At 46.3% G+C, this 27500-nt stretch overlaps 1 protein-coding gene and 1 long non-coding RNA gene across 7 annotated transcripts in view; both read right to left on the reverse strand.

Annotated features, from left to right (window-relative positions):
• LOC132207812 (uncharacterized) overlaps window positions 1–3364 on the reverse strand; it is a 90451-nt gene extending 87087 nt beyond the window's left edge. The window contains exon 1 of the long non-coding RNA XR_009443857.1: window positions 3042–3364. This is a non-coding gene — a long non-coding RNA (uncharacterized LOC132207812). The remainder of the gene's footprint in view (window positions 1–3041) is intronic.
• A 16039-nt stretch (window positions 3365–19403) lies between these two features.
• The window catches only part of LOC132207811 (utrophin-like), a 41388-nt gene continuing 33291 nt past the window's right edge, over window positions 19404–27500 (reverse strand). For 5 of the 6 annotated variants that reach the window (XR_009443856.1, XR_009443855.1, XM_059643661.1 and 2 more), the window contains 3 exons: window positions 25077–25345; window positions 19733–20956; window positions 19404–19623 (listed from right to left, as the gene is read on the reverse strand). Coding sequence is in view for 3 of the 6 variants with exons in the window: in XM_059643661.1 (XP_059499644.1) it covers window positions 20810–20956; window positions 25077–25345 (416 nt within the window). In the remaining 3 variants the exon portion in view is untranslated. The remainder of the gene's footprint in view (window positions 19624–19732; window positions 20957–25076; window positions 25346–27500) is intronic. The other variant, XR_009443854.1, reaches the window with a different exon arrangement.

The following is a 27500-nucleotide window of genomic DNA, read 5'->3' on the forward strand; positions in this document are numbered from 1 at the left end:
TTCTGACGTTCCTGCTAATGCTTTAAGATCCTTGCACTGAATGTCAGCAATTTTTTCCAGAAGCCTCAATGACTACTGCCCAGCGGCTCTTCCATCCATATTTATGACTATGAAGTGTTTTGAGAGGTTGGTCATGGGTCACATCAACGCCAGCCTCCCACATTCCCTTGATCCACTGCAATTCACCTGTTAATGCAGCAGAGCCATGGTAGATGCCCTCTCCTTGGCTTTACACACATCTCTGGAATGTCCAGATAACAAGGGCATTTACGTCAAGCTCCTACTTATTGACCACATCTCCACCTTCAACACCCTAATTCCAAACAAAAACATCTCCAAGATTGAGAGTAGGATCAATTTCTTATATTTTTATGCCAATTATATGGCTGAATTAATTAAGTCGATTTAATTTTCAAACAAGTCTAGGTTCCTTTTTATTTTATCAGAGTCCAAATGTAAATTTATTCACATTAAAATTATTTGTTTGTTGAAGCCATCCATCTAAGTTCTTATGACACTTACAAAACATGATGAAGCAAGGACACCCAACATGCTGTCTCTATGATAACACGGGGTCGAGCTGAATGAGCACAGCAGGCCGAGCAGCATCAGAGGAGTCAGAAAGCTGACGTTTTTGGTCTTGATCTTTCGTCAGAAAATGGACGCTAAAGAATCTGAGATAAAAGGTGTCGAGCTGGATGATGCTGCTTGGCTTGTTGTGTTCATCCAGCTCTACACTTTGTTATCTCAGATTCCCCAGCATCGGCAGTTCCTGCTATCTATGTGGGCCTCCTCCTATGTGGGCGCTCCAGTTTCCTCCCACAGTCCAAAGATGTGCAGGCTAGGTGGATTGGCCATGCTAAATTGCCCGTAGTTTTCAGGGGTGTGTGGGTTAGAGGGGGATGGGTCTGGCTGGGATGCTTCAACGGGCGGTGTGGACTTACTGGGCTGAAGGGCCTGTTTCCACGCTGTAGGTAATCTCATCTCTGAGCATGTGCCTCTGTCTCAGTTCTGTCACAATTGCATTGAGACTTACCCTTCGTATTGGCCCTCTAATAATGCGGCACTTCCTCAAGACTGACCATACAGAATTGAGTCGCTGCCTCAGCATTGACCGCTTGACAACGAGCCACTGGTTCTGAATAGAGCTGCAATACCTCAGTCCTGACCCTCCATTCATGGGGCATGCCTTGAATTCTGACACCTGCATAATGAGGCACTGCCTCTGACAGCAATGCGCTCCCTCAGTTCTGACCCACTCAGTACTGAAGATCGAACAGTGCTTCAAAAAAATCAGTGTTGATCCTATGAGAATGAGGCAGGCAGTCAGTGCTGAGTCTCTGATAGAGCTGCATAAAGCTCATTCCTGATGAGTTAAACATGTGCATACCCTCAATTCTGACACTGAGGCACTGCCTCAGAATGGACCATCTGACAATGATGCAATACCTCAGTTCTGACCCTCTGACAGTTCTGCAACACCTCAATCCGCACCCTTCAATCAGTAGGCACTCCCTCAATTATGAGCCCTTTGTGGGTTCGTTCTGTGGCAATACCTCATTGCTGCAGTGTCAGTGCTGAGAGCGGGCCTTTTCATTCACTCATCAGTACCTAAGGCACTGGCTAATTGTCAGCAGCTCAGTTCTGAGGCAACGTCTCTTTGACAGAGTGTCAGCACCAAGGCAGACCCTCACTGTAATGGTGTCACAATTAAAAGATTGTCATTTAGAGGGTCTAAGAAGTGGTGTTTCAGATCAGTCAGAGGGTCTATACTGAGGCATTTCAGATCAGTCAGAGGGTGCCTCATTTTAATGCACTAAGACTTGACAGAATGCCTCATTGTCAGAGGGTCAGAACCAAGTCAGTGCCTCATTATCAGACACAGTCCAAAGAGAGGACCTTGATGTCAGTAGATCTGTTATAAGGTGATACCTCATTGAAGGATCATTCTTGAGTGTGTGCCGCATTGTTCGTGGGTCAGTACGGAAGGAGTGCCTCAAAACTGAAGAGAGCCACGTAATTAGAGATTTGGTGCTGAGGTCAGTGCCTCATTGTTACACGGTTAGTTCTGAAGCAGGCTCACATTGCTAGAGGGTTAGTTCTGAGTGAGTATATTAGTTGCACACAGTAAATACTGAGTCAGTACCTCAATGCATTGGGTTCAGAGTTGATGGAGTACAACATGATCAGAAGTTCAGTCCTGAACGATTGCAGCTCTGTCAGAGGGTCAGAACTGAGGGGGCAGTGCTTTACTGTCAGTGGATCAGTTCTGACACAGTACCTCATTGCTGGAGGGTCAGATCTGAATGAGTACCACATTGTCAGAAGGCCAGTACTCAGTCAGTGCCTCAAACAGAGAGTACCCATGCCAATAAACAGTAAATTAAATCTTAAAACACAGAGGATCCTGCAAACAAACGCTAAAACAGAGAGCCTCCTGGAAATAAACTCAAAAACACAGAATGCTCTGCAAATAAACTCAAAAACGCAGATGGCACTGTAAATAAGACACAGAGCTCATTGTTTAAAAAAAAACCCTGAAACAAAGATCCAACTGAAACAAAACCATGAAATGAAGATCCTCCTGTAAATAAATGCTAAAGCCCAGAGCTCACTGGAAATAAATCCTAAACTACACTGCTCACTGTAAATAAACCCTAAAGCAGAGAGCCTTCTGTAAATAAACCTTAGAATACAGCCTTTCTATGTAAACCTTAAATCACAGAGCTCTTTGTAAATAACCCGAAAACACAGGCCTCAATGTAAATAAACTCTAAAACAGAGACCACCCCCCCCCCCCCCCCCCCACCCCGCCCCGCCAGTGTCGAAGCACTGCAACACAGAGCCCCCGGTAAATAAGCCATAAAGCACAGATCTACCCTGTAAATTAAGTCAAAAACATACAGGACAGTGTAAAACACAGAGCCCCCTACAATTGTACACTCAAATACTCAGACCCCTTTAAAATGAACTCGAACACACATCCCCCAGGAAGTAGACAGGAAAAGACAGGGCTGAATAAAGCCGAAAACACAGCGCACCTCTTCATGCACCCGAATACTGAGCCGACCTGTAAACTATCTGTAAGACAGGGCCCTTCACAAATAAACCCTAAAAGACAGAGCTCGCGATAAATAAAGAGCGCCCTGTAAATAAACTCTAAAACACTGAGTAAAAACCCAAAGAACTGCGGATGTTGCAAATCAGAAAACAAATACAAAGTTGCTGCAAAAGCTCAGCAGGTCTGGCAGCATTTGTCAGCGGAAAAACAGAGCTAACCGGTTCCGGTTCGGTGACCCTTCCACAGAACCTCCCTCAGTTCTGCTGGGCTTTTCCAGAAACTTTGTTTTTGTTCCTGATTTGCAGCATCCGCAGTTATTTCAGTTTTCAATTCACCAGGCAGTCAGTAACATCAAATGGTTGTGTATCACATATTTACCAGTCAGGCTCAAACACGCCAAACTCGTTCGCTCACGTGGTCTGACAGAACAAGGTGTCGAGCCGGATGAACACAGCAGGCCAAGCAGCAGGAAGGCTGACGGTTCGGGCCTAGACCCTTCTTCAGAAAAGTGGTCACTTGTTAATCTTGTAATCTTTGCCCCTGAATATCCTGTGGTCTGCCCTGTTTACTCATATCGGTTAGCACTCAACAAGGCTTCCGGAGGCTGGCTGGTGTGTCTTTAGTGATACAGGGCCAATCGCCTTCAAATATTCTTTTGTGTGGTTTTTGTGTGACATTATATCATAAGCCTCTTTACTGTTGCACGAAAGGTCCTCTTGACCGAAGCACCCACAGCGATCCATGTGACCACTATCGCGCTCTCATTCATTCATAACTTTACTGGCCACTCACTAGGGTCCTCTGTTTACTGTTAGCGCATTTCATTCATTCATTCATAAAATTGCGATCTTGCCATACTTTTCACTAATAAAGGGAGACTATAAATTAAAATGTTCCTTCCACGCATTACTGCCTTTTCACAGTTTGAACTCGTGTTGCTGACAGTGTCCAAACCTGTGTCTACATCAGAGTCAATCCCTGACTATGTGTTAATTTTCTAATCTATTCAGAACAATATCTTCCCATCCATCGTGTCACCCGAAACTATGAATAATTATAATATTAATCAGCCCTCAACAAACGTCTCCCAGGACTTGAATAGCTGGCGGGACATCAAACAAGTTTCTGCTTTACCTGTTTCTCTGTTAGATACATATTGACTAGGGCCCGCGATCACTCTCAGAAAGTTCCGACTCTCTCTCAAAACAGCTCTTCCGTGAAATTGAGTGAGAAGAATGAGAAGGTCGGCAATAGTGAAATCTCAAGTCCCGGCCGCGGTAATCAGGCCACTGACCTTTCTGCTGTCATCAACTGATTGTCAGCCCAATCACATCACATCGGGTTGATAATCTTTCTGGTGTCGTCTAATTTTTAAAAAATAAAAAGGATCCACACCAGTCATTGCCCTATTTCAAATACCTCAGTCCTGTCCCTGTAATAGCCCTCAATCCTGACCCGACTGGCCGTCAGACAACACTGCACGTCTACGGTACTGACCCTCTGACGATGAGGTACTCTCACAATGAGATGTTATTGTATAACGTCCCATTGATTTCGATACTTCTACAAATTAAAGTCTTTCATCTGCCTACGCACAGGGATGCAGGCACTGCCCTGAAGCTTCCTGCCCAGCTAGGAATTCAGTGTAAAACTTTTGTAACTCTTTGTCTTCCCACACATCGGTATGCAGACACTGTCTTAAGCTTCCTGACTGAATACAATTAGAATTAAACTGTGTCAAATAGGGTTCGGTGGGGAACATTTGTAAAGGTGTGAAACTTCTAAAGCATGCAATTTCTGTCGCTGACAAAGGGGCCAGGGCACTGAATTTGTGATTTCAAGTTGCCAGTGTGTCTGGCTGGCTGGAACAATCTGTCCGGATAACTACTTGAAATCGCCTCATGCCATCAGCAGCCACTTCAAGAGCAATCGATACTATATCCTGTGAAAATGGGAACTGCAGATGCTGGAGAATCCAAGATAATAAAATGCGAGGCTGGACGAACACAGCAAGTCCAGCAGCATCCTGAGATGTGCTGTGTTCATCCAGCCTCACGTTTTATTATCTTCGGGACTATATCCTGGTCTTTTATGTTCTTGATATAATAATTGTTTGGTATCCTGTCTTTGTCTGTTGTAGTAATTGTTTTATGTATCATGTCATTGTAAAATGTGTAATTATTTTATGTATCATGTATTTTGTAAAGTTTGAAGAGCGGGTCTGTCCGCTGCTCGGGGAGAATTACCTGCGAGACTCTGCGCTCTGTGCCGGGTTAAGTGCTGTGATTCTCCACAGCTTGTACTTGCTTGGTAATAAAAGGATTCGTATTTTTCTAAACAGGTCAGTGTCTTGTTATTGCAACAAATCCGTGAGGGTCTCCGAAAACGAACATGACAACAGTACTGATTCTCTGACAGTGAGGTCCTCCATCAGTACTGACCCTCTGACAGTGAGGTTCTCCCTCAGTACTGACCCTCTGACAGTGAGGTTCTCCCTCAGTACTGACCCTCTGACAGTGAGGTTCTCCCTCAGTAGTGACCCTCTGACAGTGAGGTACTCCCTCAGTACTGATTCTCTGACAGTGAGGTACCCCCTCAGTACTGACCCTCTGACAGTGAGGTGCTCTCTCACTCCAGTACTCTCACAGTGCTGCAATAACCATCATCCAATGGTACTCCCTCAAATCTGACTCTTTGACAAAGAGGCCCTGCCTCAGAACTGACTTGCTGACTGAGGTACTAACTCAATCCGACTAATTCGCAGTGCTGCAGTGGGAGCTGTGTTTTTTCATGTTGATTTACAGTGGGCCTTCTGTTTTAGGCTTTATTAACTGGATGTCCTGTGTTTTGGGGTTTGTTTGCAGTCGCCTCTGCGAGGTTATTTGCAGGAGGCTTAGTTGAAGGGAGGATTTGCTGGGGGCACTGTGTTTCAGGATTTATTTACTTGGAGCTCTATGTTTTACACTTTATTAACAGGGACTCTGGCTTTTATGGTTTCTTTTACATTTTATTTCCTGAATGACCCTTCTTAGGATTTATTTAAAGGGGTGTCTGTGCTTGAGAGCATACTTACAGGGTTAACAAGGTGTAGAGCTGGATAAACACAGCAGGCCAAGCAGCAGCAAAGGAGCAGTAAGGCTGGCGTTTTGGGCGAGACCCTTCTTCAGAAATGGTAGGGGGAGGGGGATCTGAAATAAATAGGGAGAGGGGGGAGGCAGACAGAAAATGGATAGAGGAGAAGATTGTTGGAGAGGAGACAGACAAGCCAAAGAGGCAGGGATGGAGCCAGTAAAGGTGAATGCAGGTGGGAGTTAGGGAGGAGATAGGTCAGTCCAGGGAGGATGGACAGGCCAAGGGGGCAGGATGAGGTTAGTAGGTAGGAGATGGGGCTGGGTTTTGAGGTGGGAGGAATGACAGGTTAGGGACCCTGTACCCCACTGGTGTCAATGTGACTTGACAAACTTCAAAATCTCCCCTCCCCTGACCGCATTCCAAAACCAGCCCAGCTGGTCCCTGCCTCCCTAACCTGTCCTTCCTCCCACCTATCCCGTCCTCCCACTTAATTTCTCCTCTATCCGCCTTCTATCGGCCTCTCCTCTCTCCCTATTTATTTCACAACCCCCTTCCCCTCCCCAATTTCTGAAGAAGGCTCTCGGCCCGAAACGTCAGCTTTCCTGCTCCTCTGGTGCTGCTTTTCCTGCTGCGTTCATCCAGCTCTTCACCTTGTGACCACAGTCACAATGATCTTTAATTGTAAACTAATCTGTCATATAATTTGATCTGTTAAGGTTACAATGGTTCCCGTGCCTCCTATGGAATACACAAATGCTCTCCCTCAGCTCTGTCTCTGGGAATGCAAAGCTGCTTTCTTCCACGCTACCCTCAGAGATAACACCAGCTTTAAACCTAAGCCTAGCCTCAGCCCTAATGTTCACACTTGCATAAACATGAAGCCTAGCCTCAGCCCTAAATCTTATTTACTGGGGGCTGTGCGTTTATGGTTATGTACTTTATGTACTTGAGCTCTGTGCTTTAGGTTTTATCTAATGTGGGTTCCGTGTTTAATAAGAACCAAAAGAACTGTGGATGCTGTAAATCAGGAACAAAAACAAAGTTGCTGGAAAAGCTCAGCAGGTCTGGCAGCATCTGTGGAGGAGAAAAACGAGTTAACTTTTCAGGTCCAGCAACCCTTCCTCAGAATGGAAGGGTACCCAGGCTCGAAAAGTTAACTCATTTTACTCCTCCACAGATGCTGCCAGACCTGCTGAGCTTTTCCAGCAACTTTCTTTCTGTGTTTAATAGTTTATTTACAGAAGGTTCTGTGTTCTAGGTTTTATTTACAGGAGGTTCTGTGTTTTCGGGCTTTTTACAAGGCACTCTGTGTTTTAGGAAAATTTACGAGCGGCTCTTTGTTCTGAGTTTCTTTTTTACAGTGATCTCCGTGTCTTCGGGAATATTTACAGTGAGCTCTGATTGAGAGCTTGTTTACAGAGGGCACTGTGTTTTAGGGTTTATTTACAGCTAGCTTTGTGTTAGGGTTTATCTACAGGGAGCTCTCTGATTGAGGGTTTGTCGGTAGTGAGATCTGTGTTTAGGGTTTATTTACAGTGAGATCTGTGTTTTTAGAGTTTATTCACAGGGTTTTCTGTATTTCATGGTTTATTTACAGGGTTTTCTGTGTCTTTGGGTTTGTTTACAGTGATCTGTGTTTTAGGGTTTATTTACAGTGAACTCAGCGTTACAGGGCTTATCTTCAGGGCCCTCTCCATTTTGGGCTGATTTACACGGTACTCTGTGTTTTAGGGCATATTTACCGGAAACTCTGTGTTTTAGGTGTACATAGATATTCGAGGGTCAGTATGGAGGTAGTGCCAGGCATCAGCCCTCACCCTAACCTCAGCCCAAACCCTAACCTTCACCATCGGCCTAACCCTAACCAGAACAGGAAAGAGCCTAAGGGGCCAAATTGTGGGTACGCACCCTTCAATGGAAGGAGAGGGGCACCTTCTTCCCCCTCTCCCCCAACTCGACCTACACCCCCACCCCCACACCCTATCCCATCCCCCATCCCAAAACCCTATTCACACTCCCCCTCTACTTTTTATTCTAAAGAGGAATCCAAAATTAGCGGTGTGCATCCATAATCCCTATTTCTGGGGGCGCGGGGGTGCTAGATAACCCCCAGATTAGGGTTGCGCCAAAATAAATGCAGCCTCTGGCACCCTCTCGCCGTGCCCCCCAACCCCGCAACCTGACCTTTATGATAAGGGGGTGGGTGCCTTCCGCCTTTAAAGGGTTGGTTTGTCGGGAGGGCGGGGATGGGGAACCGATGCTGCCTTTCGGGGACCGAGCCGGCAGATCGCAGCAAAGATGAGCACCACCACGGGCGGGCCGCCAGGGGGCTGCAGTCAGAAGAAACATCGCATGGGCCCAAGCTGTGCCTGCCTTTTTGTAGGTTGCATGGAACAGTCCCTCTTCCGAAGTAACACTGGCCCGAAACCCACCTCTTCCTCCATAACATTAACGACTGTATCGGCGCCGCCTCGTGCTCCCACCAGGAGCTTGAACAGTTCATCCACTTCACCAACACCTTCCACTCCAACCAGAAGTTCACCTGGACTATTTCTAATACCTGTTCACCTGGACTATTTCTAATACCTGTCTCACCTTCCTGGACCTCTCTGTTCCCATCTCCGGCAACCACCTCGAAACTGATATCTATTTCACCGACTCCCACAGCTACCTAGAATACATCTCCTCCCACCCACCTTCCTGCAAAAATAACACCCCCTGTTCTCAATTCCTTCACCTCCGCCACACCTGCTCCCAGGATGAGGGCATTCCACTCCAATACATCTCAGGTTTCCGAATATTTCAAGGACCGCAAATCCTCCCCCCGACCCCCACAGTGGTCGAGAACGCCCTTGACCGTGTCTCCCACATTTCCCGTAATTCATGCCCCTTCTCTGCAATAACAACCAAAACACAATCCTCCTCATCCTCATGTACCACGCCACCAACCTCTGGATCTAACGTATCATCCTCCAACCATCATCTGCAATCCGACTCCACCAAAGACATTTCTCCCTCCCCACCCTTATCTGCTTTCTGGAGGGACCACTGTCTCTGTGACTGCCTTGTCTGCTCCACACTCCCCTCCAGCCCCAATACACCTGGCACATTTTTCCCTGCAACTGCAAGAAGTGCTACACCTGCTCCTACACCACTCCCCTCACTCCCCATCCCAGGCCCTAGGAACACTTTCCACCTCAAGCAGATGTTCACCTGCACATCTGCCAATGTGGTATACTGCATCCACCGTTCGCGTTGTGGCATCCTCTACATTGGGGAAACCAAGTGGAGGCTTGGGGACCGCTTTGCAGAATACCTACACTTGGTTCGCACTCAACAAATGCGCCTCCCAGTTGTGAACTGTTTCAACTCCCCCTCCCATTCCTCAGACGACATGTCCATCTTGAGCCTCCTGCAGTGCCACAACGATGTCACCCGAAGGTCGCAGGAACAGCATCTCATATTCCGCTTGGGAACCCTGCGGCCCAATGGTGTCAATGTGGGCTTCATAAGCTTCAAAATCTCTCCTCCCGCTACCGCATCCCAAAACCAGCCCAGCTCGCCCTTGCCTCCCTACCCTTGTCCTTCTTCCTACCTCAAGCCCCAACCTCCGTCTCCTACCTACTAACCTCATCCCGCTCCCTTGACCTGTCCATCCTCCCTGGACTGACCCAGCTCCATCCTACATCCCCATCTACACTCACCTTCACTGGCTCCATCCCCACCTCTTTGACCTGTCTGTCTCCTCTCCACCTACCTTCTCCTCTATGCATCTTCCATCCATCTCCCCGTCTCTCCCTCGTTATCTCAGAACCTCCTTCCCCTTCCCAATTTCTGAAGAAGCATCTAGGCCTGAAACATCAATCTTCCTGCTCCTCTGATGCTTGACCTGCTGTGTTCATCCACCTCTACACCTTGTTATCTCAGATTCTCCAGCATCTGCTGTTCCTACTATCTCTGCTAATGCAGAAAACTTGTTTGATATCCTGCAAGCTGTTCAAGTCCTGGGAGACGGTTGCTGAGGGCTGATTAATATTATGCTTCTTCAAACGATGACACGATGGTATTGTTCTGAATAGGTTAGAAAATTAACATGTACTCAGGGATAGACACTGATGTAGAGCCACGTTTTGCAGCTGTCGGCAAAATAAAGCCGTGAGGATTAAAACTGTGAAAGGGCTGTAAATGGGGTGGAAGGAGCATTTTAATTCAGTCTCCATTTCATAGTGAAAGAGTAGGGGTAAATGGGTGTTTATCTGGCTGGCGGTCAGTGGCTCGTAGTGTGTCTCAGGGATCAGTGTTGGGACTGCAATTGTTTACAATTGATACAGATGATTTATAGTCGGGGATGAAGTGTGGTGTGTCAACATTTGCAGATGATACTAAGATGAGCGGTAGAGCAAAGTGTGCAGAAGAACTGAAGGCCTGCAGATGGTTATACAGTCTCAGTGAGTGGGCAATGGTCTGGCAGATGGAGTTCAATGTCAATAAATGTGAGGTCATCCATTTTGATAGGAATAACCACAAAGTAGGCTATGGTTCAAATGGTAAAAAAATTGCAGCATGTTACTGTGCAAAGTGACTTGGGTGTCGTTGTGCAGGAATCGCTCAAAGTAATATTGTAGCAGGTAATTATAAAGGCAAATAGAATTTTGTCTGTCATTGCGAAAAGGATGGAGTTTAAAAACAGGGAGGCTATGCTGCAGCTGTATAGGGTCCTGATGAAGCCTCACCTGGACTACTGTGTGCAGTTTTGGTCTCCTGACTTGAGAAGGGATATACTCTCACTGGAGGGGGCACAGAGGAGACTGACTTGGTTGATTCTCGACTTGAGAGGGTTGGAATATGAGGAGAGACTGAGTTGGCTGGGATGATACTCATTGGAATTCAGAAGACTGAGGGGAGTGCTTATAGCAACACACAAGATTATGAAGGGAATAGATAAGGTGGAGACAGGGAGGTTGTTTCCACTGGCAGGTGAAACGAGGAGGAGGCGGGTATAGCTCAAAATAAAAGGAAGCAGATGTCAGACTGAGGACAGGAGGAACTTCTTCACCCAAAGGGTTGTCAATCTGTGGAATACCCTACCCAGTGAAGCAGTTGAAACTACCTCGCTGAATGTGTTTAACGCAAGACCAGATCACGTTATGAACATGAAAGGAATTTAGGTTGATGGTGAGCGAGTGGGTGAGTGGAGCTGAGTCTCAAAAAGATCAGCCAGGATCTTATTGAACAGCGGGGCAGTCTCGAGGGGCCGGATGGCCTACTCCTGCTTAGTTCTGATGTTTTTCTATTATAATGTTATAGAGCCTCACAGAAAAAGGATATTTTAAAGCAATTGACCCTGCATTACTGAAGACGCGCCAGCCAGAGGTTCAGAGGAAGGATCACCTGACCCAAAACGTTCACTCTTTCTTTTCCCTCACAGATGCTGTCAGACTTGCTGAGCTCTTCCAGCAACTTTGGATATTTCCCTGATTTGCAGCATCCGCAGTTCTTCCGGTTTTTACTGTGTGCTTTGGTATTTATTTACAAGGGGCTCTTTACTTACAGCCAGCTCTGTCTTTTAGGGTTTATTTGTAAGGGGCCCTGTTTTACGGATAATATACAGGTCGGCTCGATGTTGGGGTGTATTGACAGGTGCTCTGTGCCTTCGGCTTTATTGAGAAGGAGCCCGGTATTTCACCTTTTACTTCCTGGGGGATATGTGTTCGTGTTCGTTTAAAGGGGTCTCTGTATTTGAGCGTATAATTACAGGGGGTGAAGTTGATATTGTAGAAGTTTGTTTAAACAGGACTCTGTGTTTTGGGGTTATTTACAGTGAAGCCCGCTTTTTACGGATGATAGACAGGTGTTTGAGGGGCTCTGTGCAGGCGGCTCCGTGTGTGAGGGCGATGAGTGCGGCTGAAGCTTGGTGTAGTTTGGGCCTGAGGTTCTGGTGAGTGCCGGATTGGGTGAGCGTGAGGTCTGAGCTTTTCCAGCAATTTTGTTTTTGTTCCTGATTTTACGGTATCCACAGTTCCTTTTAGTTTTTACTTTTTTTTAGTGTTTATCTACAGGGGGCTCTGAATGTCAGGGTTTATAAACTGGGGTTCCTGTGTTTTAGGCTTTATTTCACGGGTGCTGTTTGTTTTAGGAGGCTCTATTGTTTAGTGTTCATTTACAGGGGCATCTGTGTTTGGGGTTTATTCACAGTGAGCTTCGTGTTTTAGGGGTAATTTAGTGGGTTCTGTGTGTTCGGACTTCGATACGGGGGCTCTGTTTTCGGGTTTAGTTAAAGGGGCCTTTTTTTAATGAGTTATTTACAGGGCGCTCTGTGTTTTAGGGTTGAATATCAGCGACCATCTCACAATGATCACTCCCACAGATCTGACCCGCCGACAGTCCTGCAATCTGTTAGTCCTGAGCATCTAATCATGTAGCACTCCCATCAATTCTGACCCTCTGATAAAGAGGCACTTTCTCAGACCAACACAGTGACAATGCCACAATTCCTCACTGCTGACAAAGTACTAACTTCTCACAGAGGTAATTTTTCAGTATTGAGCCTCCAATAGAAATGCAATACTTCCGTACTGACCTTCTGAATGGGTTGCTCACCATTAATTCTGAACCCGTTCCAATGAAGCTCCTCCTCTGTGTTCAGTCTCTCATAATAATGCACTCTGGCTGTTCTGATCCTCTGACAATGCTGCAATTATGTATGAATTATTATCTTGTATTATCAGTACAGGACTCCCTCAATGCTTCCTCCATTACACTGAGGTCTATCGTTTAGATCGGCTCCAACAAACCTGCTCTTATTTAACGGGCCAGGCATTGCTTCACTTGTACAGATTTTGTCAAGTCCTGCTGATGCTTCTGGGAGGACTTTTTCTGACACCTCAGAATTGACCCCTGACAATGTTGCACTCCCCCCTCACTTATGACCGCACCTGAGCTACAATACCTCGGGGCTAACCTCCTAATTATGTAGCACCCATGAATTCTCAGCCCCTAAAATGAGATACTGCCTCAGTATTGACCCTCTGTTACTAATGCACTAAGTCAGAACAACCCTCCAGCAATGTGACCCTGCCTCAGAACTGACACTGAGAATGAGGCACTCCTTCAGCACTGCATCTCTAATCATACATTACATTGAGACATTCCTTGTGTACTGACCCTTTGAACAATCAGGCATTCCCTCAGTACTGACAGTCTGACGATTGTGCACTCCCTCAGGACTGGACCTCTGATAATGAGGCACTCCCGTAGTACTGACCTCTCATAGACCTGTAACACCTCAGCCCTTATGCTCTGACAGTGTTTCAATACCTCAGTACTGACCCTCTGACAACGGGTCAGTGCCTCAGAACTGCCCCCCTGACAATAAGGGAAACCGTCATACTGACCCACTGCTTCTGAGGCCCTCCCTCCACACTGACCTCCCAGTGCAAAACTATTTCAGTACTGGCCCTTGAAATGTGAACAACTTCCTTAATTCTGTCCCCCTTAAATGGCAGCACTCCCTCAGCACTGACCCTTTGACAATAACGCACTCCCACATTTTTGACCCTGTGACAATGAGGCACTCCCTAACCCCTGATGCTCAGACAGCGCTTCAATATCTCAGTACTGATACTGTCACTGCCTCAGCACGGACCACTTGACAACGAGACACTGGTTAAGAACTGACCTGCTCACAGAGCTGCAATACCTCAGTACTGACCCTCTCATCAAGGGACACTATCTGAATTCTGACAGCTGCATAATGAGGCACTGCCTCAGCGTTCACCCTCTGACAAACTCCTGACGACCCCCTGTAAAGACTGACAGTCTCCCTGGACGTCCTATAAATACTCACAGTCTCTCCTGGACTCACAATGAACACTGACACACGCCCCAGGGACTCTTTGTAAATACCCACACACACACACACACACAGGGGCACCCTGTAAATATTGACACACACACACAGGGGCACCCTGTAAATATTGACACACACACACAACCTGTGACACCCTCTAAATATTGACACACGACCTGGCAATCCCCTGTCAAGACCAACAGAGTCCCCGGGGACACACTGTGAATATTGCCACATCTGTGTGACCCCCTGGAAATACTGACAAAGCCCCTGAAATCACCTGTAAAACTGACACACTCCGTGGGACCCCCTGTAAATGTTGACACAGTCCCAGCAAATCCTGAAAATACTGACAGTCCCTGGGACCCTCTGCAAAGACTGACGCATTTCCCGGGGCCCCCTTTAAATACTGAAAAATTCCCGCGACCTACAGGGGTTCAGGGACTGTGTCAGTATTGACAGAGGCTCTTGGTGAGAGTGTCAGTATTTACAGGGTGTTCCGGGGAATTTGAAATTATTCACAGGTGCTCCCGGGAGTGTGTCAGTAGTTACAGGCGGTCCCATGGAGGGTCAGTATTTACAGGGCGTCTCAGGGATTGTGTCAAGATTGACAGGGAGACTTGGGGAGAGCGTCAGTCGTTACAGGGGGGCCTGTGGACTTTGTTTTTTCAGCGGGTGTTGGGGAGAGCTACAGTATTTCAAGGTGGTCCCAGGGAGTGTGCCAGTGTTTACAGGGATTCCAGGGGAGTGTGTCAGTATGCACCGAGCCCCGAGAAATTCTGACACGCTCCGCAGGACTCCCTGTAAATACTGACATAGTACCTGAGAATCCCTGAAAATGCCACCACACTCCCAGGGACCCTCTGTAAACGCTGACACATTTCCCAGGGCCCGCTTGAGACACTGAAAAATTCCCTCGGCCTCCTCTGTATACTGACACACATACCCGGACCTTTGTACGTATAGACACACTCTACGCAACTAACCACAAATACTGGGATATCCCGTAAATACCGACACACACCTCACGACACACTGTAACTACTGTCACATTCCCTGGAATCCGCTGTAAATACTGAGAAACTCCCTGGGGCGGCATGTAAATACGGACAAATTTCCCAGGGACCCCTCTAAACACGAACACATTCCCCGGGACTTCACCTAAACACTGACACATTCCACGCAACCCCCGTGAACACTGATAAACTCCCAGGACCCCCTGGAAATAATTACACATTCCCCATTCCCCCTGGAAATACCGATACACAGCCCGGAACTCCCGTAAACACTGACACACTCCACCCCCTGTAACTACCGATACTCTCCCTGGGACACCCTGCAAATACTGATGCAATCACCAGGACCCCTGTAAATTCTGTCACACTCCTCGGGAAGCCCTCTAAATACTGACACATTCCCTAGACACCCTTTAAATACTGGCAACGTCCCAGAGAACCCCTAAAAAAACTGCCACACTCCCCAGGACCCTTTGTAAATACTGATATATTCCCCGAGACCAGCTGCAAATATTGACACATTCCTTGTCCCCGCTTTCAGTACTGAGAAACTCCCTGGGACTCCCTGTATATAATGACACATTTCCCAGGGTCCCCTCTAAACACTGACACATTCCCCAGGAGCTCCTCCAAATCCTGACACACAGCCCCAGACCCCTGTACAGGCAAACTCCCTGCGACCCACTGTAAATCTTGACATACTCCCTGAGACCCCCTGGAAATACCGACACACCGCCCCTCCCGGGACCCCCTGGAAATACCAAAACACTGTAGGGATCCTCTGATTCTATTCTATGATGCCCTTGTCCTGTGAATGAATAAATAAAGAAACCTGGTGAAGCCGCCAAACAGCATAGCCAGCAAGTGATAGATACAGCAAAGTGATTCCACCATCAATGGATCAAATCTGAGCTCTGCAGTCCTGCCACATCTCGTCATTTACTGTGGTGCACAATTAAACAACTGATTGGACGTGAAGACTCCACACATATCCCCATCCTCAATGATGGAAGAGCCCAGCACATCAGTGCAAAAGATAAGGCTGAAGTCACCAGTCAGTGACACACACATCCGACAAATAATTGAAGAAACAAACTCCTATTAATTAGTGATTTTTCACAGTCTCACAGCCAGCCATGCCTCATATACACACATCTTAGTGACAATGTGGTGACCGTAACCAGACCCACAGTGAGCCTGGGCTCATCCACACTCCTCCCAGTCACATTTCTGATTTGAAAAATACACCTTTTTCACAAGAAATCTCTTTGTATATGTACAATGTCACAACTGCAGTTGCCTTCTGTCCAGCTGCATATCAAATAAACAAATAAAGCATTGGACTTTGGCTCCACCCAACAAACCAAAGACCTCTCTTAGACATACAACAAAACTATTTACATACATGTGAGACACGGGGAGGGTCCGAGGACTGAATGGACCCTCATTTACCTTCAGCAGGAAAATCTCAGTGGTCCTTCCCGACTCTGCCTCGGCAGCAGCAGCCCCATCGTCCCACTTATGCCCCAAGCTTTCAGTGCATCAGTGGTAGCAGGACGGCCAACCCCTCACTCTTTCCCAGTGGGGTCTACATGTTAATTACTCCGGGAAGCGTTTCTGTATGAGCCTGCCCTGATCTACACATCTCCCAGGAACTATATGGTAACTGTAAACAGTCTTAAAGTGAGCCCGATTGATTCACCCTCCTATCAGTGACTTGCCAATGATGATTGCCTGTTTCATAATCAGTCCAGTCTCATCTACTCTTCCTCTGAGCGAATCCTTTCTGTCCTCTTCCATTCAGCCCGTGCCTGGGAGAATGCAGCCAGATTCCCCTTCAGGCTGCATTTCATTCTCCTCACTGTCTCGGTGCTGCCACAGACATCACCTGTCTCTCCATTTCCCTCTGTAACAGTTCTTGTGAAACCCATCCCCCTCCCCGCCCCACCTTCCAGCTGCAATGTTGGAATATCACCACATTGGGCATTGCCATTAGTGCTCCAGCTCATTCAAATTTCTTCACAAAACAGAAACACAACTCATCAACAAGACTAAGTGGCAGGCAAATGAGATACATCATACATCTAAAAGCAGTTTGTTGTTCAAAAGTGGAACTAACTTTAATTTGTATGCGTATAATAGAATCAGGAAGAATAATACATATATAGCATGCAACTCATTTCACTCAACACATTTGTGCAAATAAATGATATCTGTGCAGTTCAAACAATTCCAACAGCATAACATTAGAGACAGAGCATTTGGAAATGATACAGAAATTTCAGATACGAATGATTTAAAGAGGAGGACAGATTAAGATCGGGGAAACTGAACAGGGTGTACACACAAAAATCCATTTCGCAATTGGAATGCCTCATTCAGGCAATTACATCTCTCTCCCTCAGTCTCAAATGGTCTTCTTCCCATTCGATTTTCTTCCACTCTCTGAGCCACCCCCAATAAGCAGTTCCCTTCCCTCCCCAGTTTAGCCTCATGCCTTCCTTTGCACTGGTATGTAATGGTACCTTTCTAGTACATGTTTGATTTTCGATGAACACACCGCACTGGTTTGTGACCAGGTCGGCCAGTTGAACCTCACAGAATATGAGTTGCCTGACTGGTCCACATTAACAGCCCAAATCAGGGAGCCCTGACTGACAGCTAAGTCGTGTGAGGGTCAGAGATGCTGACACCCTGGCAACTATCTCTGAATGAGGCAGTGCTAAAGTTGAAGACAGTTCATTTGTAAATAAAAGTTGAATTGGAGATCGACACTGGCCTCAGTGTATTTAAAATACATCTCCAGCACTGGGTTTGAATATTATTGTTATCCTTTTGTTATCAAACATCTCTGTGTGCAGTGCTCAGCAGGGTTATAACATGGAGATGTGGGAACAGGATTGTTTAGATTCCCTACAGTGTGGAAACAGGCCCTTTGGCCCAACAACTGCACACCAAACCTTGGAGCATCCCACCCAGACCCACGCCCCTGAACACTATGGGCAATTTAGCACGGCCAATCCACCTAGCGTGCACCTCTTTGGACTGTGGGAGGAGACCGGAGCACCTGGAAGAAACCCACGCAGACACAGGGTCAAGGTGCAAATTCCACACAAACAGTTGCCTGAGGCTGGAATTGAGCCTGAGTCCCCAGTGCTGTGAAGCTGCAGTGCTAATCACTGAGCCACCGTGCCGCCCCATATCGTGTTGCTTTTGCACAAACTTTGACAAAGAGGAAAGCCCACTGATAATGGCAAATGCTGGAGAATCCAAAATAACAAAGTGTGGAGCTGGATGAACACAGCAGGCCAAGCAGCATCTCAGGAGCACAAAAGCTGATATTTCAGGCCTAGACCCTTCATCAGAGAGGGGGATGGGAGAGGGAAGTGGAATAAATAGGGAGAGGGGGGGAATGCGGACCGAAGATGGAGAGAAAACAAGATAGGTAGAGAGGAGAGTACAGGTGAGGAGGGAGGGAGGGGATAGGTCAGTCCAGGGAAGACGGACAAGTCAAGGAGGCAGGATGAGGTGGTCGGTCGGAAATGGAGGTGTGGCTTGAGGTGGGAGGAAGGGATGGGTGAGAGGAACAACAGGTTAGGGAGGCGGAGACAGGCTGGGCTGGTTTTGTGATGCAGTGGAGGGAGGGGAAGAACTGGGCTGGTTTTGGGATGCAGTTGGGGAGGGGGAGATTTTGAAGCTTGTGAAGTCCACATTGATACCATTGGGTTGCAGGGTTCCCAAGCGGATGAGGAGTTGCTGTCCTTGCAACCTTCGGGTGGCATTATTGTGGCACTGCAGGAGGCCCATGATGGACATGTCGTCTAAGGAATGGGAGGGGGAGTTAAAATGGTTCGCGACTGGGAGGTGCAGTTGTTTGTTGCGAACCGAGCGGAGGTGTTCTGCAAAGCGGTCCCCAAGCCTCCGCTTGGTTTCCTCAATGCAGAGCGGGTCAGGAGTGAGGGAGCAGGTCACTGTGAGGGGGGTCAGGACTGCAGGGGCAACTCACTCTGAGCGGGTCAGCACGGAGGGGTAGGTCGCTGTGAGTGGGTCAGGACTGCAGAGAGAAGTCGCTGTGAGCTGGTCAGGACTGCAGGGGCTAGTCACTGTGAGCGGGTCAGGACTGCAGGGGCGAGTCAGTGTGAGCGGGTCAGGTCGCTGCGAGAGGGTCAGGATGGAGGGGGCAATTCGCTGTGAGCATCCCATTTCACTCTGTCACGGCATCCCATTTTACTCTGTCACGGCATCCCATTTCACTCCGTCACTGCATCCCATTTCCCACAGCCACTGCATCCCATTTCACTCAGTCACTGCATCCATGCTGCGTGGTCCATGCTGTGTATAAATGTGGCATAAAATCCTTACTTGGAAGTTCATTTCCTCTTGTAATAACATGTGGCATCATTAGCATCCTTAATCACTTGCATTTAATCGGAAAGCCTGGTCCAAACACCAGATAACATGACAGTCCTAACAGAATGCATTTTCCAATGATTTAAACATATAGTCATGTGTGTCTCAGTGAATAAAAATCCTCCTCATTTTACCCCAATTATATCTCATAATAAAGGGAGTATGTCTGAAAGTCGTCTCATCCGAAGGAAAACAGACTTGCTCCAGGAAAGCTGCTAAAATATATCAAGAAAAATATATATGAAATGATTCTAGAAATTTCTGCAACACAAACATCAAAGGAAACAATAGTTTGATGAACACACTGTTAAGTGTTGCACTTACACATCACATTTTGGAAAACAAACCACACTGATTTTCTACTTCATAAAAAAAATTGTTCCAAGTCTTCATTATGCAGCACTGCAGTGAACTGAAAAGGTGTAGACTTTTAACCTGCATAGAAAGCATGTGGAGAAGTTAAAACAAAAAAAAAGCCACTTCTGTCCTAAAAAGACAATATTATATTACAAAAGGCCAGGGAAGTTGGAGAATGCAGCATCATGCTTCCTGCAGAGATCAAGTTTTGTCTGTGTTGTAAAAAACAAAAGAACTGTGGGCACTGTAAATCAGCAACAAAAGCAGAAGTTGCTGGAAAAGCTCAGCAGGTCTGGCAGCATCAGTGAAGAGTGAGATCTGAGGAAGGGTCACAGGACGCGAAACATTAACTCTGACATTGTCTACGTCATAGTGAGTTATGTCTATTGCTTCAGCAAAATCGAACCAACTCTGAATGAAAATCAATGCTGAAGAAATATCCAAAACATCCGCTGTCCCCGTTGTGGCTTCCTCGACATTGGGGAAACAATGCAGAGGCTTGGGGACCGCTTTTCAGAACACCTACGCTCAGTTTGCAATAAACAACTGCACCTCCCAGTCACGAACCATTTCAACTCCCCCTCCCATTCCTGAGAGGACACGTCCAACCTGGGCCTCCTGCAGTGCCATAATGACGCCACCCGAAGGTTGCAGGAACAGCAACTCATATTCTGCTTGGGAACCCTGCAGCCCAATGCTATCAGTGTGGATTTCACAAGCTTCCAAATCTCCTGTCCTCCCACTGCATCCCGAAACCAGCCCAGCTCGTCCCCGCCTCCCTAACCTATTCTTCCTCTCACCCATCCCCCCTCCCACCTCATGCCGCACCCCTATTTCCCCTCATCCCGCTCCCTTGACCTGTCCCGCCTCCCCAGACTGACCTATCCCCTCCCTGCCTCCCTACCCATACTCTCCTCTCCACCTACCTTCTCCTCCATCCATCTTCCATCCGCCTCCCCCTCTCTCCCTATTTAATCCAGAACCCGCACCCCCTCCCCATTTTCTGAAGGTGGTTCTCGGCCCGAAACATCAGCTTTTGTGCTCCTAAGATGATGCTTGGCCTGCTGTCTTCGTCCAGTTCCACACGGTGTTATCTCGCATTCTCCAGCATCTGCAGTTCCCATTATCTCTCCAAAACAAAGGCTGCTGTCTTTCAAAACCCAATCTCAGATTTTGCAGATAGTCCTTACCCTGAAAAAATACCAAATATGTATAAAGAGGAAAACTGGAGGTGAAACCATTCAAAAAATTTTCATTCGCATAATAAATGTTCAAACTGTAAAAGCAGGTTAAGCACCTGTATATAAGGAAACTTTAAACAGACACTTACAGCCAACAAATGAGAGAAATATCCATTTCTTGCTGGATTACCAATTTTGCTGTTGGGAAAATAGGCCTAGGCTTAGCAATGTACATTCAAACAAGATAGCCCCCTCTCAGAACTCAACACTCACAGTCGTAGAGTTCTGTTTTCACAGGTTGGCGTATAATAGCATCAAGCACAATACACCAAATCTTCTTTGGTACCTTTTCCTTCCATAAAACTGCTTTTAGTAGATGCGCACTGAATTCATTTTATACACGTTGAACAGTTGCTAAGTTCAAGAGGCCAGTTCCAGCACTTCGACTTGCATCTGCTTCATCATCAAAACAGAACAAAATAAAGACCCACTCTTTGTAAGTCAAGTTTTCCATTTTTAGTGACAAGGTGAAGTGCAAGAACTGCTCACTTGATGTTAAAATCTCCTAAATATGTACCTATATATTTCAATTCTGTGAAATATGTGGAATGAGTTCGAGAGAAGGATTAATTTTCTTGTGCTGGGAGAGAGCTGGGACAGATAAAATAGGTTGAATGGCCTCCTCCCATGCTAAAAATGTCCATAACTGTTCTTGGCCCTGCTAAATTGAAGTGGCCATCCTTTCATTATGACTGTGAGACGCAGCATGTTACGATAGATGGCACAATGAAGAAATCCTTTGTTATTAATGAATTTTTCAGCACTAGGCATTCTTCCGAAGTCAAATGTTCGACATATGCCTGTTGCACTGACTTGGTTCCAAACAGTTATAATGTGGAGGTGCTGGTGTTGGACGAGGATGGACAAAGTCAGAGCTCACATGACATCAGGTTATAATCTGACAGGTTTATTTGAAATCACACAAGCTTTCGGAGTGCAGTCCCTTCATCAGGTGCGGTCAGGGAGGAAAACACACAGTCACACAATTGATAAGCAGACAGATCAAAACATCATACAACTGGTGTGAGTGGAGTGTCAGATAATAAGTCTTCATCCAGGATGTTTGTTTGTTTGCTGATATTTTGTTGAAGAAACACACAACTTGTAGTTACAGTCAGTGTGGTATCTTATAAATTCTTGCTTTTGAAATAAAGGTGAAAACTCTAAGACAGATTCTGAACACAAGCCTCTAAACTACAAGTCAGAGTCTGACCTGAGATGTCACCTTTTGTACATTCCTGTTGCGCTGCCTGATTATCATGACAACACAGCACTGACATGGACTTTATAAACGCTTTACTTGCCTCTAACACTCTTGGTCACCTGTATAGAGTTATTATCTGACACTCCACTCACGCCAATTCTATGATCTTTTGATCTCTCTGCTTATAAGCTCTCTCTCTCTGTGGTCACCTCACTAACTGCACCTGATGAAGGGGCTGCACTCCAAAAGCTTGTGTGATTTCAAATGAACCTGTTGGACGACAAGCTGGTGTCATGTGACTTCTGACTTCAAACAGTTATAGAATGTGTTTTCAATCCTACCGTGACTTGACAATAAGTCAACTTCTTAAAATTTATAAAATGAGAATGTCAAGTGAAGTATGTCTAACCTTGAGCATTTAAAAAAGGAAATATTACAACCATAGTATAGTCAGACAGTAAAGACAGAAGGAATGATTGAATCGACTGTGTCTGACACCACACAATTAATCCCCCTTATGGAAGAAAGGTTGGCTGTGTTCTCTTTCTTCAGGAACATCCAGCTAATACCACCTTACCACTGCTTGTTTTATTCATCTGGTGTTCCATCTAATTCCTTGCAGTCTTGGTCAAACCTTCATGTAATTTATTTAAATTTTCAATGAAATAAATTTAACTTTATATTCCACAATTTTAACATTTCCTTTTAAGGTTTGAACGGTTCAGTTCGTACAGTGCACATGTTGTGTTAATAATTGGAGAAGATGGTGGAAAAATCAAGATATATTGACAAGTGAACAAATGGCTAACTTCTGTTTCCTTGTCAGTAATGCCTTTTGAACAGAACATAAAGTTGCGCAACTATGTAGAGATAACAATTTAAAACTGGGAAGACCACTTTGTGGTCCCCACACCAATCTCTATTCACTACCTACTGATTGCATTACTCCGCCTTGGCAACAATGTAATATTACGCTTGTCTCAGCACAACCTTGGCATCTTGTTTATCCCATGATGAACGTCCAACAACACATTCATGCAATCCCTCAAGCTGTCTCTTTACATCTTTTCAATCCTGCCTACCTGTCTCTTGTCTTGGCTCATTCGCAGTGAAACCTTCATCTGGAACTGCTTCACTTCTGGACCTGACAATTCCAATGCATTCCCTGTTGGAGTCCCACATTTGCCCATTGAAAACTTGACGTCGTCTAAAACTCCACTGCCCGAGTCTCACCTTGAACCAAATCCTATCCTCTGTACTTTCTACCTGACTGACACTATTAACGGTAATTTTATTAAATTCTCATTTTTGTTTCCAAATCGTTCCTTGGCTATGCCTATGGCTATTTTGGTAATCTCCACCAGTCCAACCATACTTCAGGATATCTGCACTCGTCTAATTATGTCCTCTTGCCCACTCTTGATTTCAAACGGCCCACTACTAGTTGCCAAACATTTAATTGTGTCGGCTTCAAACCCAACAAGAGACTTCCTGCACCTTCAGCGAGCAAACTCACATCCAGAACCTCAACCCGAGCAACAAATCTTCTCAAAACTCGCTAACTTCCTACACATCTTAGCCTCTGTACGTTTCCTCTTTTCAGGCACTTTTTAAAACAATCCTCTTTCATCAAGCTCTTGATCGTCAAAACTAAGAACTTAATAAGGCTCAGTTGTATTCTGGGATCGTGAATACTCCTTTCAGACGCCTTCAAAGTTTCCCTCCATTAAAGAGATTTTATAAGTGGTTGAAGTCATTGCCAAGCAGAGGGGGACGAATTGGGGAGTTACTTCAAAGAGCTATGATATGCCAAACGACCTCCTTCCACACTGGCCAACTCTGATTCTACAAAAACAAAAATGATTTTTAGACTTGGGAAGATCCCTCAAAAATGTCACAAGTAACCAGCTTATGGGCAGAGTCGAGCTGCTGAGATGATAGACCAGGATTTAGGGGTACCAGGAGTGATAATATGCTGAACACAATCAAATTTTGAGGTTGTAGAATGATGTGGTCTTCATCATTTTTGACACTTTGACCATTTTCCTTCCTTTCCACAGAACAAGTCAAATAGCGGCAGCACAATGTTGCATGGACGCTCGAGCCTGCTCCACCGTCAATGATGATTGTGGCTGGTCTTCCACATCAATTAAACTTTTGCTCATATCTCGTCCTCTGCTCAAAACATCGATCTATTCACGTGCAGTATCCCTCTCGCTAACTTAATGAGAATTCATTCCAATCACTGAACTCCGAACGCAGACCCACCCCAGGTCAAAAAATTCGGCTGAGATCAGGAACTGATCTTGCCTGTATGGCTGAGCTGGCTTTTAAAAAGTTTGCCAGTGAGAGAGTCTCAGTGAGAAACATTCATTAAAAAAAATAATTGCATGGATTGCTCTCCAATCCTAAACTCTATTCAAATTCAGTTGGCTGAACGGTTGGTTTTTGATGCAGACTGATGCCCTGCAGAGAGGGCTCAATTGCCATACCAGTGAGCTTACCACAAAGGGTCTTCGCCTCAACCGCTCTACTTGACTGAGGCGTGGTCATCTTCAGGTTAAATCATAACCAGTTGTCTCTCTCCAAGGAGTCGCCAAATGGCGTGCTAAGACTTTACCTTTAACCCTGATAACATGGCAACAAGCAGATAACTCAGCTGATGTCACTGACTAATAAAATCCTCAATTATACTGATATTCATGTTGTGATATCATCAGAAGGCATGCTCAACTAAGTTTTAATTTGCAAATTAAGTTAACAACCATTCAATCAATATTACTGAAGTACTCATATTACTGATCGTCTCCATACAACATTGTGGTTACATCTGTTCCTAAGTGAAGTGTAATGTAATTGCACTTACTGTGGTTTTATCAATGTGATCCTGCAATGAGTCAATAAGCAGGTCACCCACAGGTTGCCAATCAGTGTGGACCCCCTCAGCTGTTATCACATGAGCCTCAAGATCATCCAGAGCTTTCTGCAGTTCTTGAAGTTTCTCCAACGCCTTTTCCACCTGTTTCTGCCAGTTGCTTGCACGGGTTTTCAATTGCTCCCAATTTTCCTTCACTTCTGTTGACTGTTTGCGGACAGCTTTGGCAATTCTCTGGGCTCTCTCTTCCGGGGTAGGTTCTGGAAATATGAAATGCAAATAATTTATCAACTATTCATGATTTTGATCGATAGATTTTCTTTCGAAACCCCTTTCCTTTAAAAGGTCTCTCTGGACTTTCTCCTGAAATTGGGATATATATTATAAGACTGAAGCACATCAATGATAAATTCTGTAATCAGCTAGCAGGTCGTCGAGTCATTAACAGATAATCACAGAGAACCAATACAAAGCCAAATAAAATTCTGCAGATATTTGAAATTTGTCACTACCAAGGAAGCTTTAAAAAAGGAAAAGGATTACTGACTAAATGGGTACAATTCTCAACAAAAGATTTGAAAAATCCTTTCAGTGTATCTTTCGTAGCTATGAGACAAACATCCAACACAAACCAACTTTCATCTTTCAGGACTGGCAAGTTAGAATGATAAACCCAAAGTCTACCCTGCACAGTTCTCTCTAGAACTCACTTCATGAGGTTGTTAAGAGATGTAGAGATACCAAAGTGCGCAGCTGGATGAACACAGCAGGCCAAGCAGCATCTTAGGAGCACCAAAACTGACATGTTGGGCCGAGACCTTTCATCAGAAAAGGGGGAGGGGGAGAGAGTTCTGAAATAAATAGCGAGAGAGGGGGAGGCGGATCAAAGATGGATAGAGGAGAAGTTAGGTGGAGAGGAGACAGACAACTTAAAGAGGTGGGGATGGAGCCAGTCGAGGTGAGTGTAGGTGGGGAGGTAGGGAGGGGATAGGTCAGTCCGGGGAGGACGAACAGGTCTCGGGGGCGGGAAGAGGTTAGGAGGTAGGAAATGGGGGTGGGGTTTGAGGTTGCAGGACGGGATAGGTGGGCTGGTTTTGGATGCAGCCGAGGGGAGTGTGCAGCGGATCAGGGAGTCACCTGAGGGTGGTGGGAAAAACGTCTTTGGTGGTGGGGTCGGATTGCAGATGGCAGAAGGGTCGGAGGACGACGCATTGAATCCGGATGTCGGTGGGGCGGTACGTGAGGGCGACGAGGACACTGTTTTGGTAGTTATTATGGGGAGCGAGTGTGAGGGATGAGGTGTGGGAAATGCGGGTGACACGGTCGAGGGCGTTTTTGACCACTGAGGAGGGGGAAGTTCCGGTCCTTGAACAACCCTCAACAGTTTCTCTTTCAATTCCTCCCACTTCCAACAGACAAACGGGGTGGCCAGGGTAGCCACATGGGCCCAAGCGATGCCTGCCTCTTTGGAGGTTACATGGAACGCTCCCTCTTCCGTACCTACACTGGCCCTCAACCTCACCTCTTCCTCCGTTACATCGATGGCCGTATCGGCACCGCTCGTGTTGCCACAAGGGGCTCGAACAGTTCATCCACTTCACCAACACCTTCCTCCCGAACTTGAAGTTAACCTGGACAATCTCTGATACCTCTCTCTCCATCCTGGACCACTCTATTTCCAACCACTGAGAAACAAATATCCATTTCAACTCCACCAATTCCCACAGCTACCAAGATTACACCTCCTCCCACCATATTCCTGCAACAATTCATCCCCTATTCCCCATTCCTTTGCCTCTGCATCTGCGCTCCCAGGATGAGGTATTCTATTCCCGTATATCTCAGATGTCCTCATTTTTCAAGGACCACAACTTGCCCCGCTCTGTGGTTGATAACGCCCTCGACTGTGTCTCCAGCATTTCCTGCAACAAATCCCTCTCACCCCACCCCGCAACAACAACCAAAACAAAGTCTCCCTCGTCCTGACGTACCACCCCACCAACCTCCAGATACAACGCAGCATCCTTCGAAACTTGCAGATTCTCTGGGAGGCTACGGAACAGGCGGCGGAGCCTTTGGCCTTGATCTTTGAATCCTCATTGTCTACAGGTTTAGTACCAGAAGGCTGGAGGGTTGCACATGTTGTGCCCTTGTTCAAAGAGGGCAGTAGAGATGACCCAGGTAATTATAAACCCAGTGAGCCTTCCGTCTGTTGCAGGAAAAGTTTTGGAAAGGATTATAAGAGAGAGGATTTATCATCATCGAGCAAGCACCAATTTGATGGGAGATAGTCAACAAGTATTTGTCAAGGGCAGGTCGTGTCTCACAAGCCTCTGAGTCATTTTGGAAGGTGACCAAGCACGTGGATGAGGGTCGGGCAGTTGACGTGGTGGACATGGACTTCAGTGAAGCCTT

The sequence above is a fragment of the Stegostoma tigrinum genome, unplaced genomic scaffold, assembly GCF_030684315.1.
Source record: "Stegostoma tigrinum isolate sSteTig4 unplaced genomic scaffold, sSteTig4.hap1 scaffold_165, whole genome shotgun sequence".
Taxonomy (NCBI): Eukaryota; Metazoa; Chordata; class Chondrichthyes; order Orectolobiformes; family Stegostomatidae; genus Stegostoma; species Stegostoma tigrinum.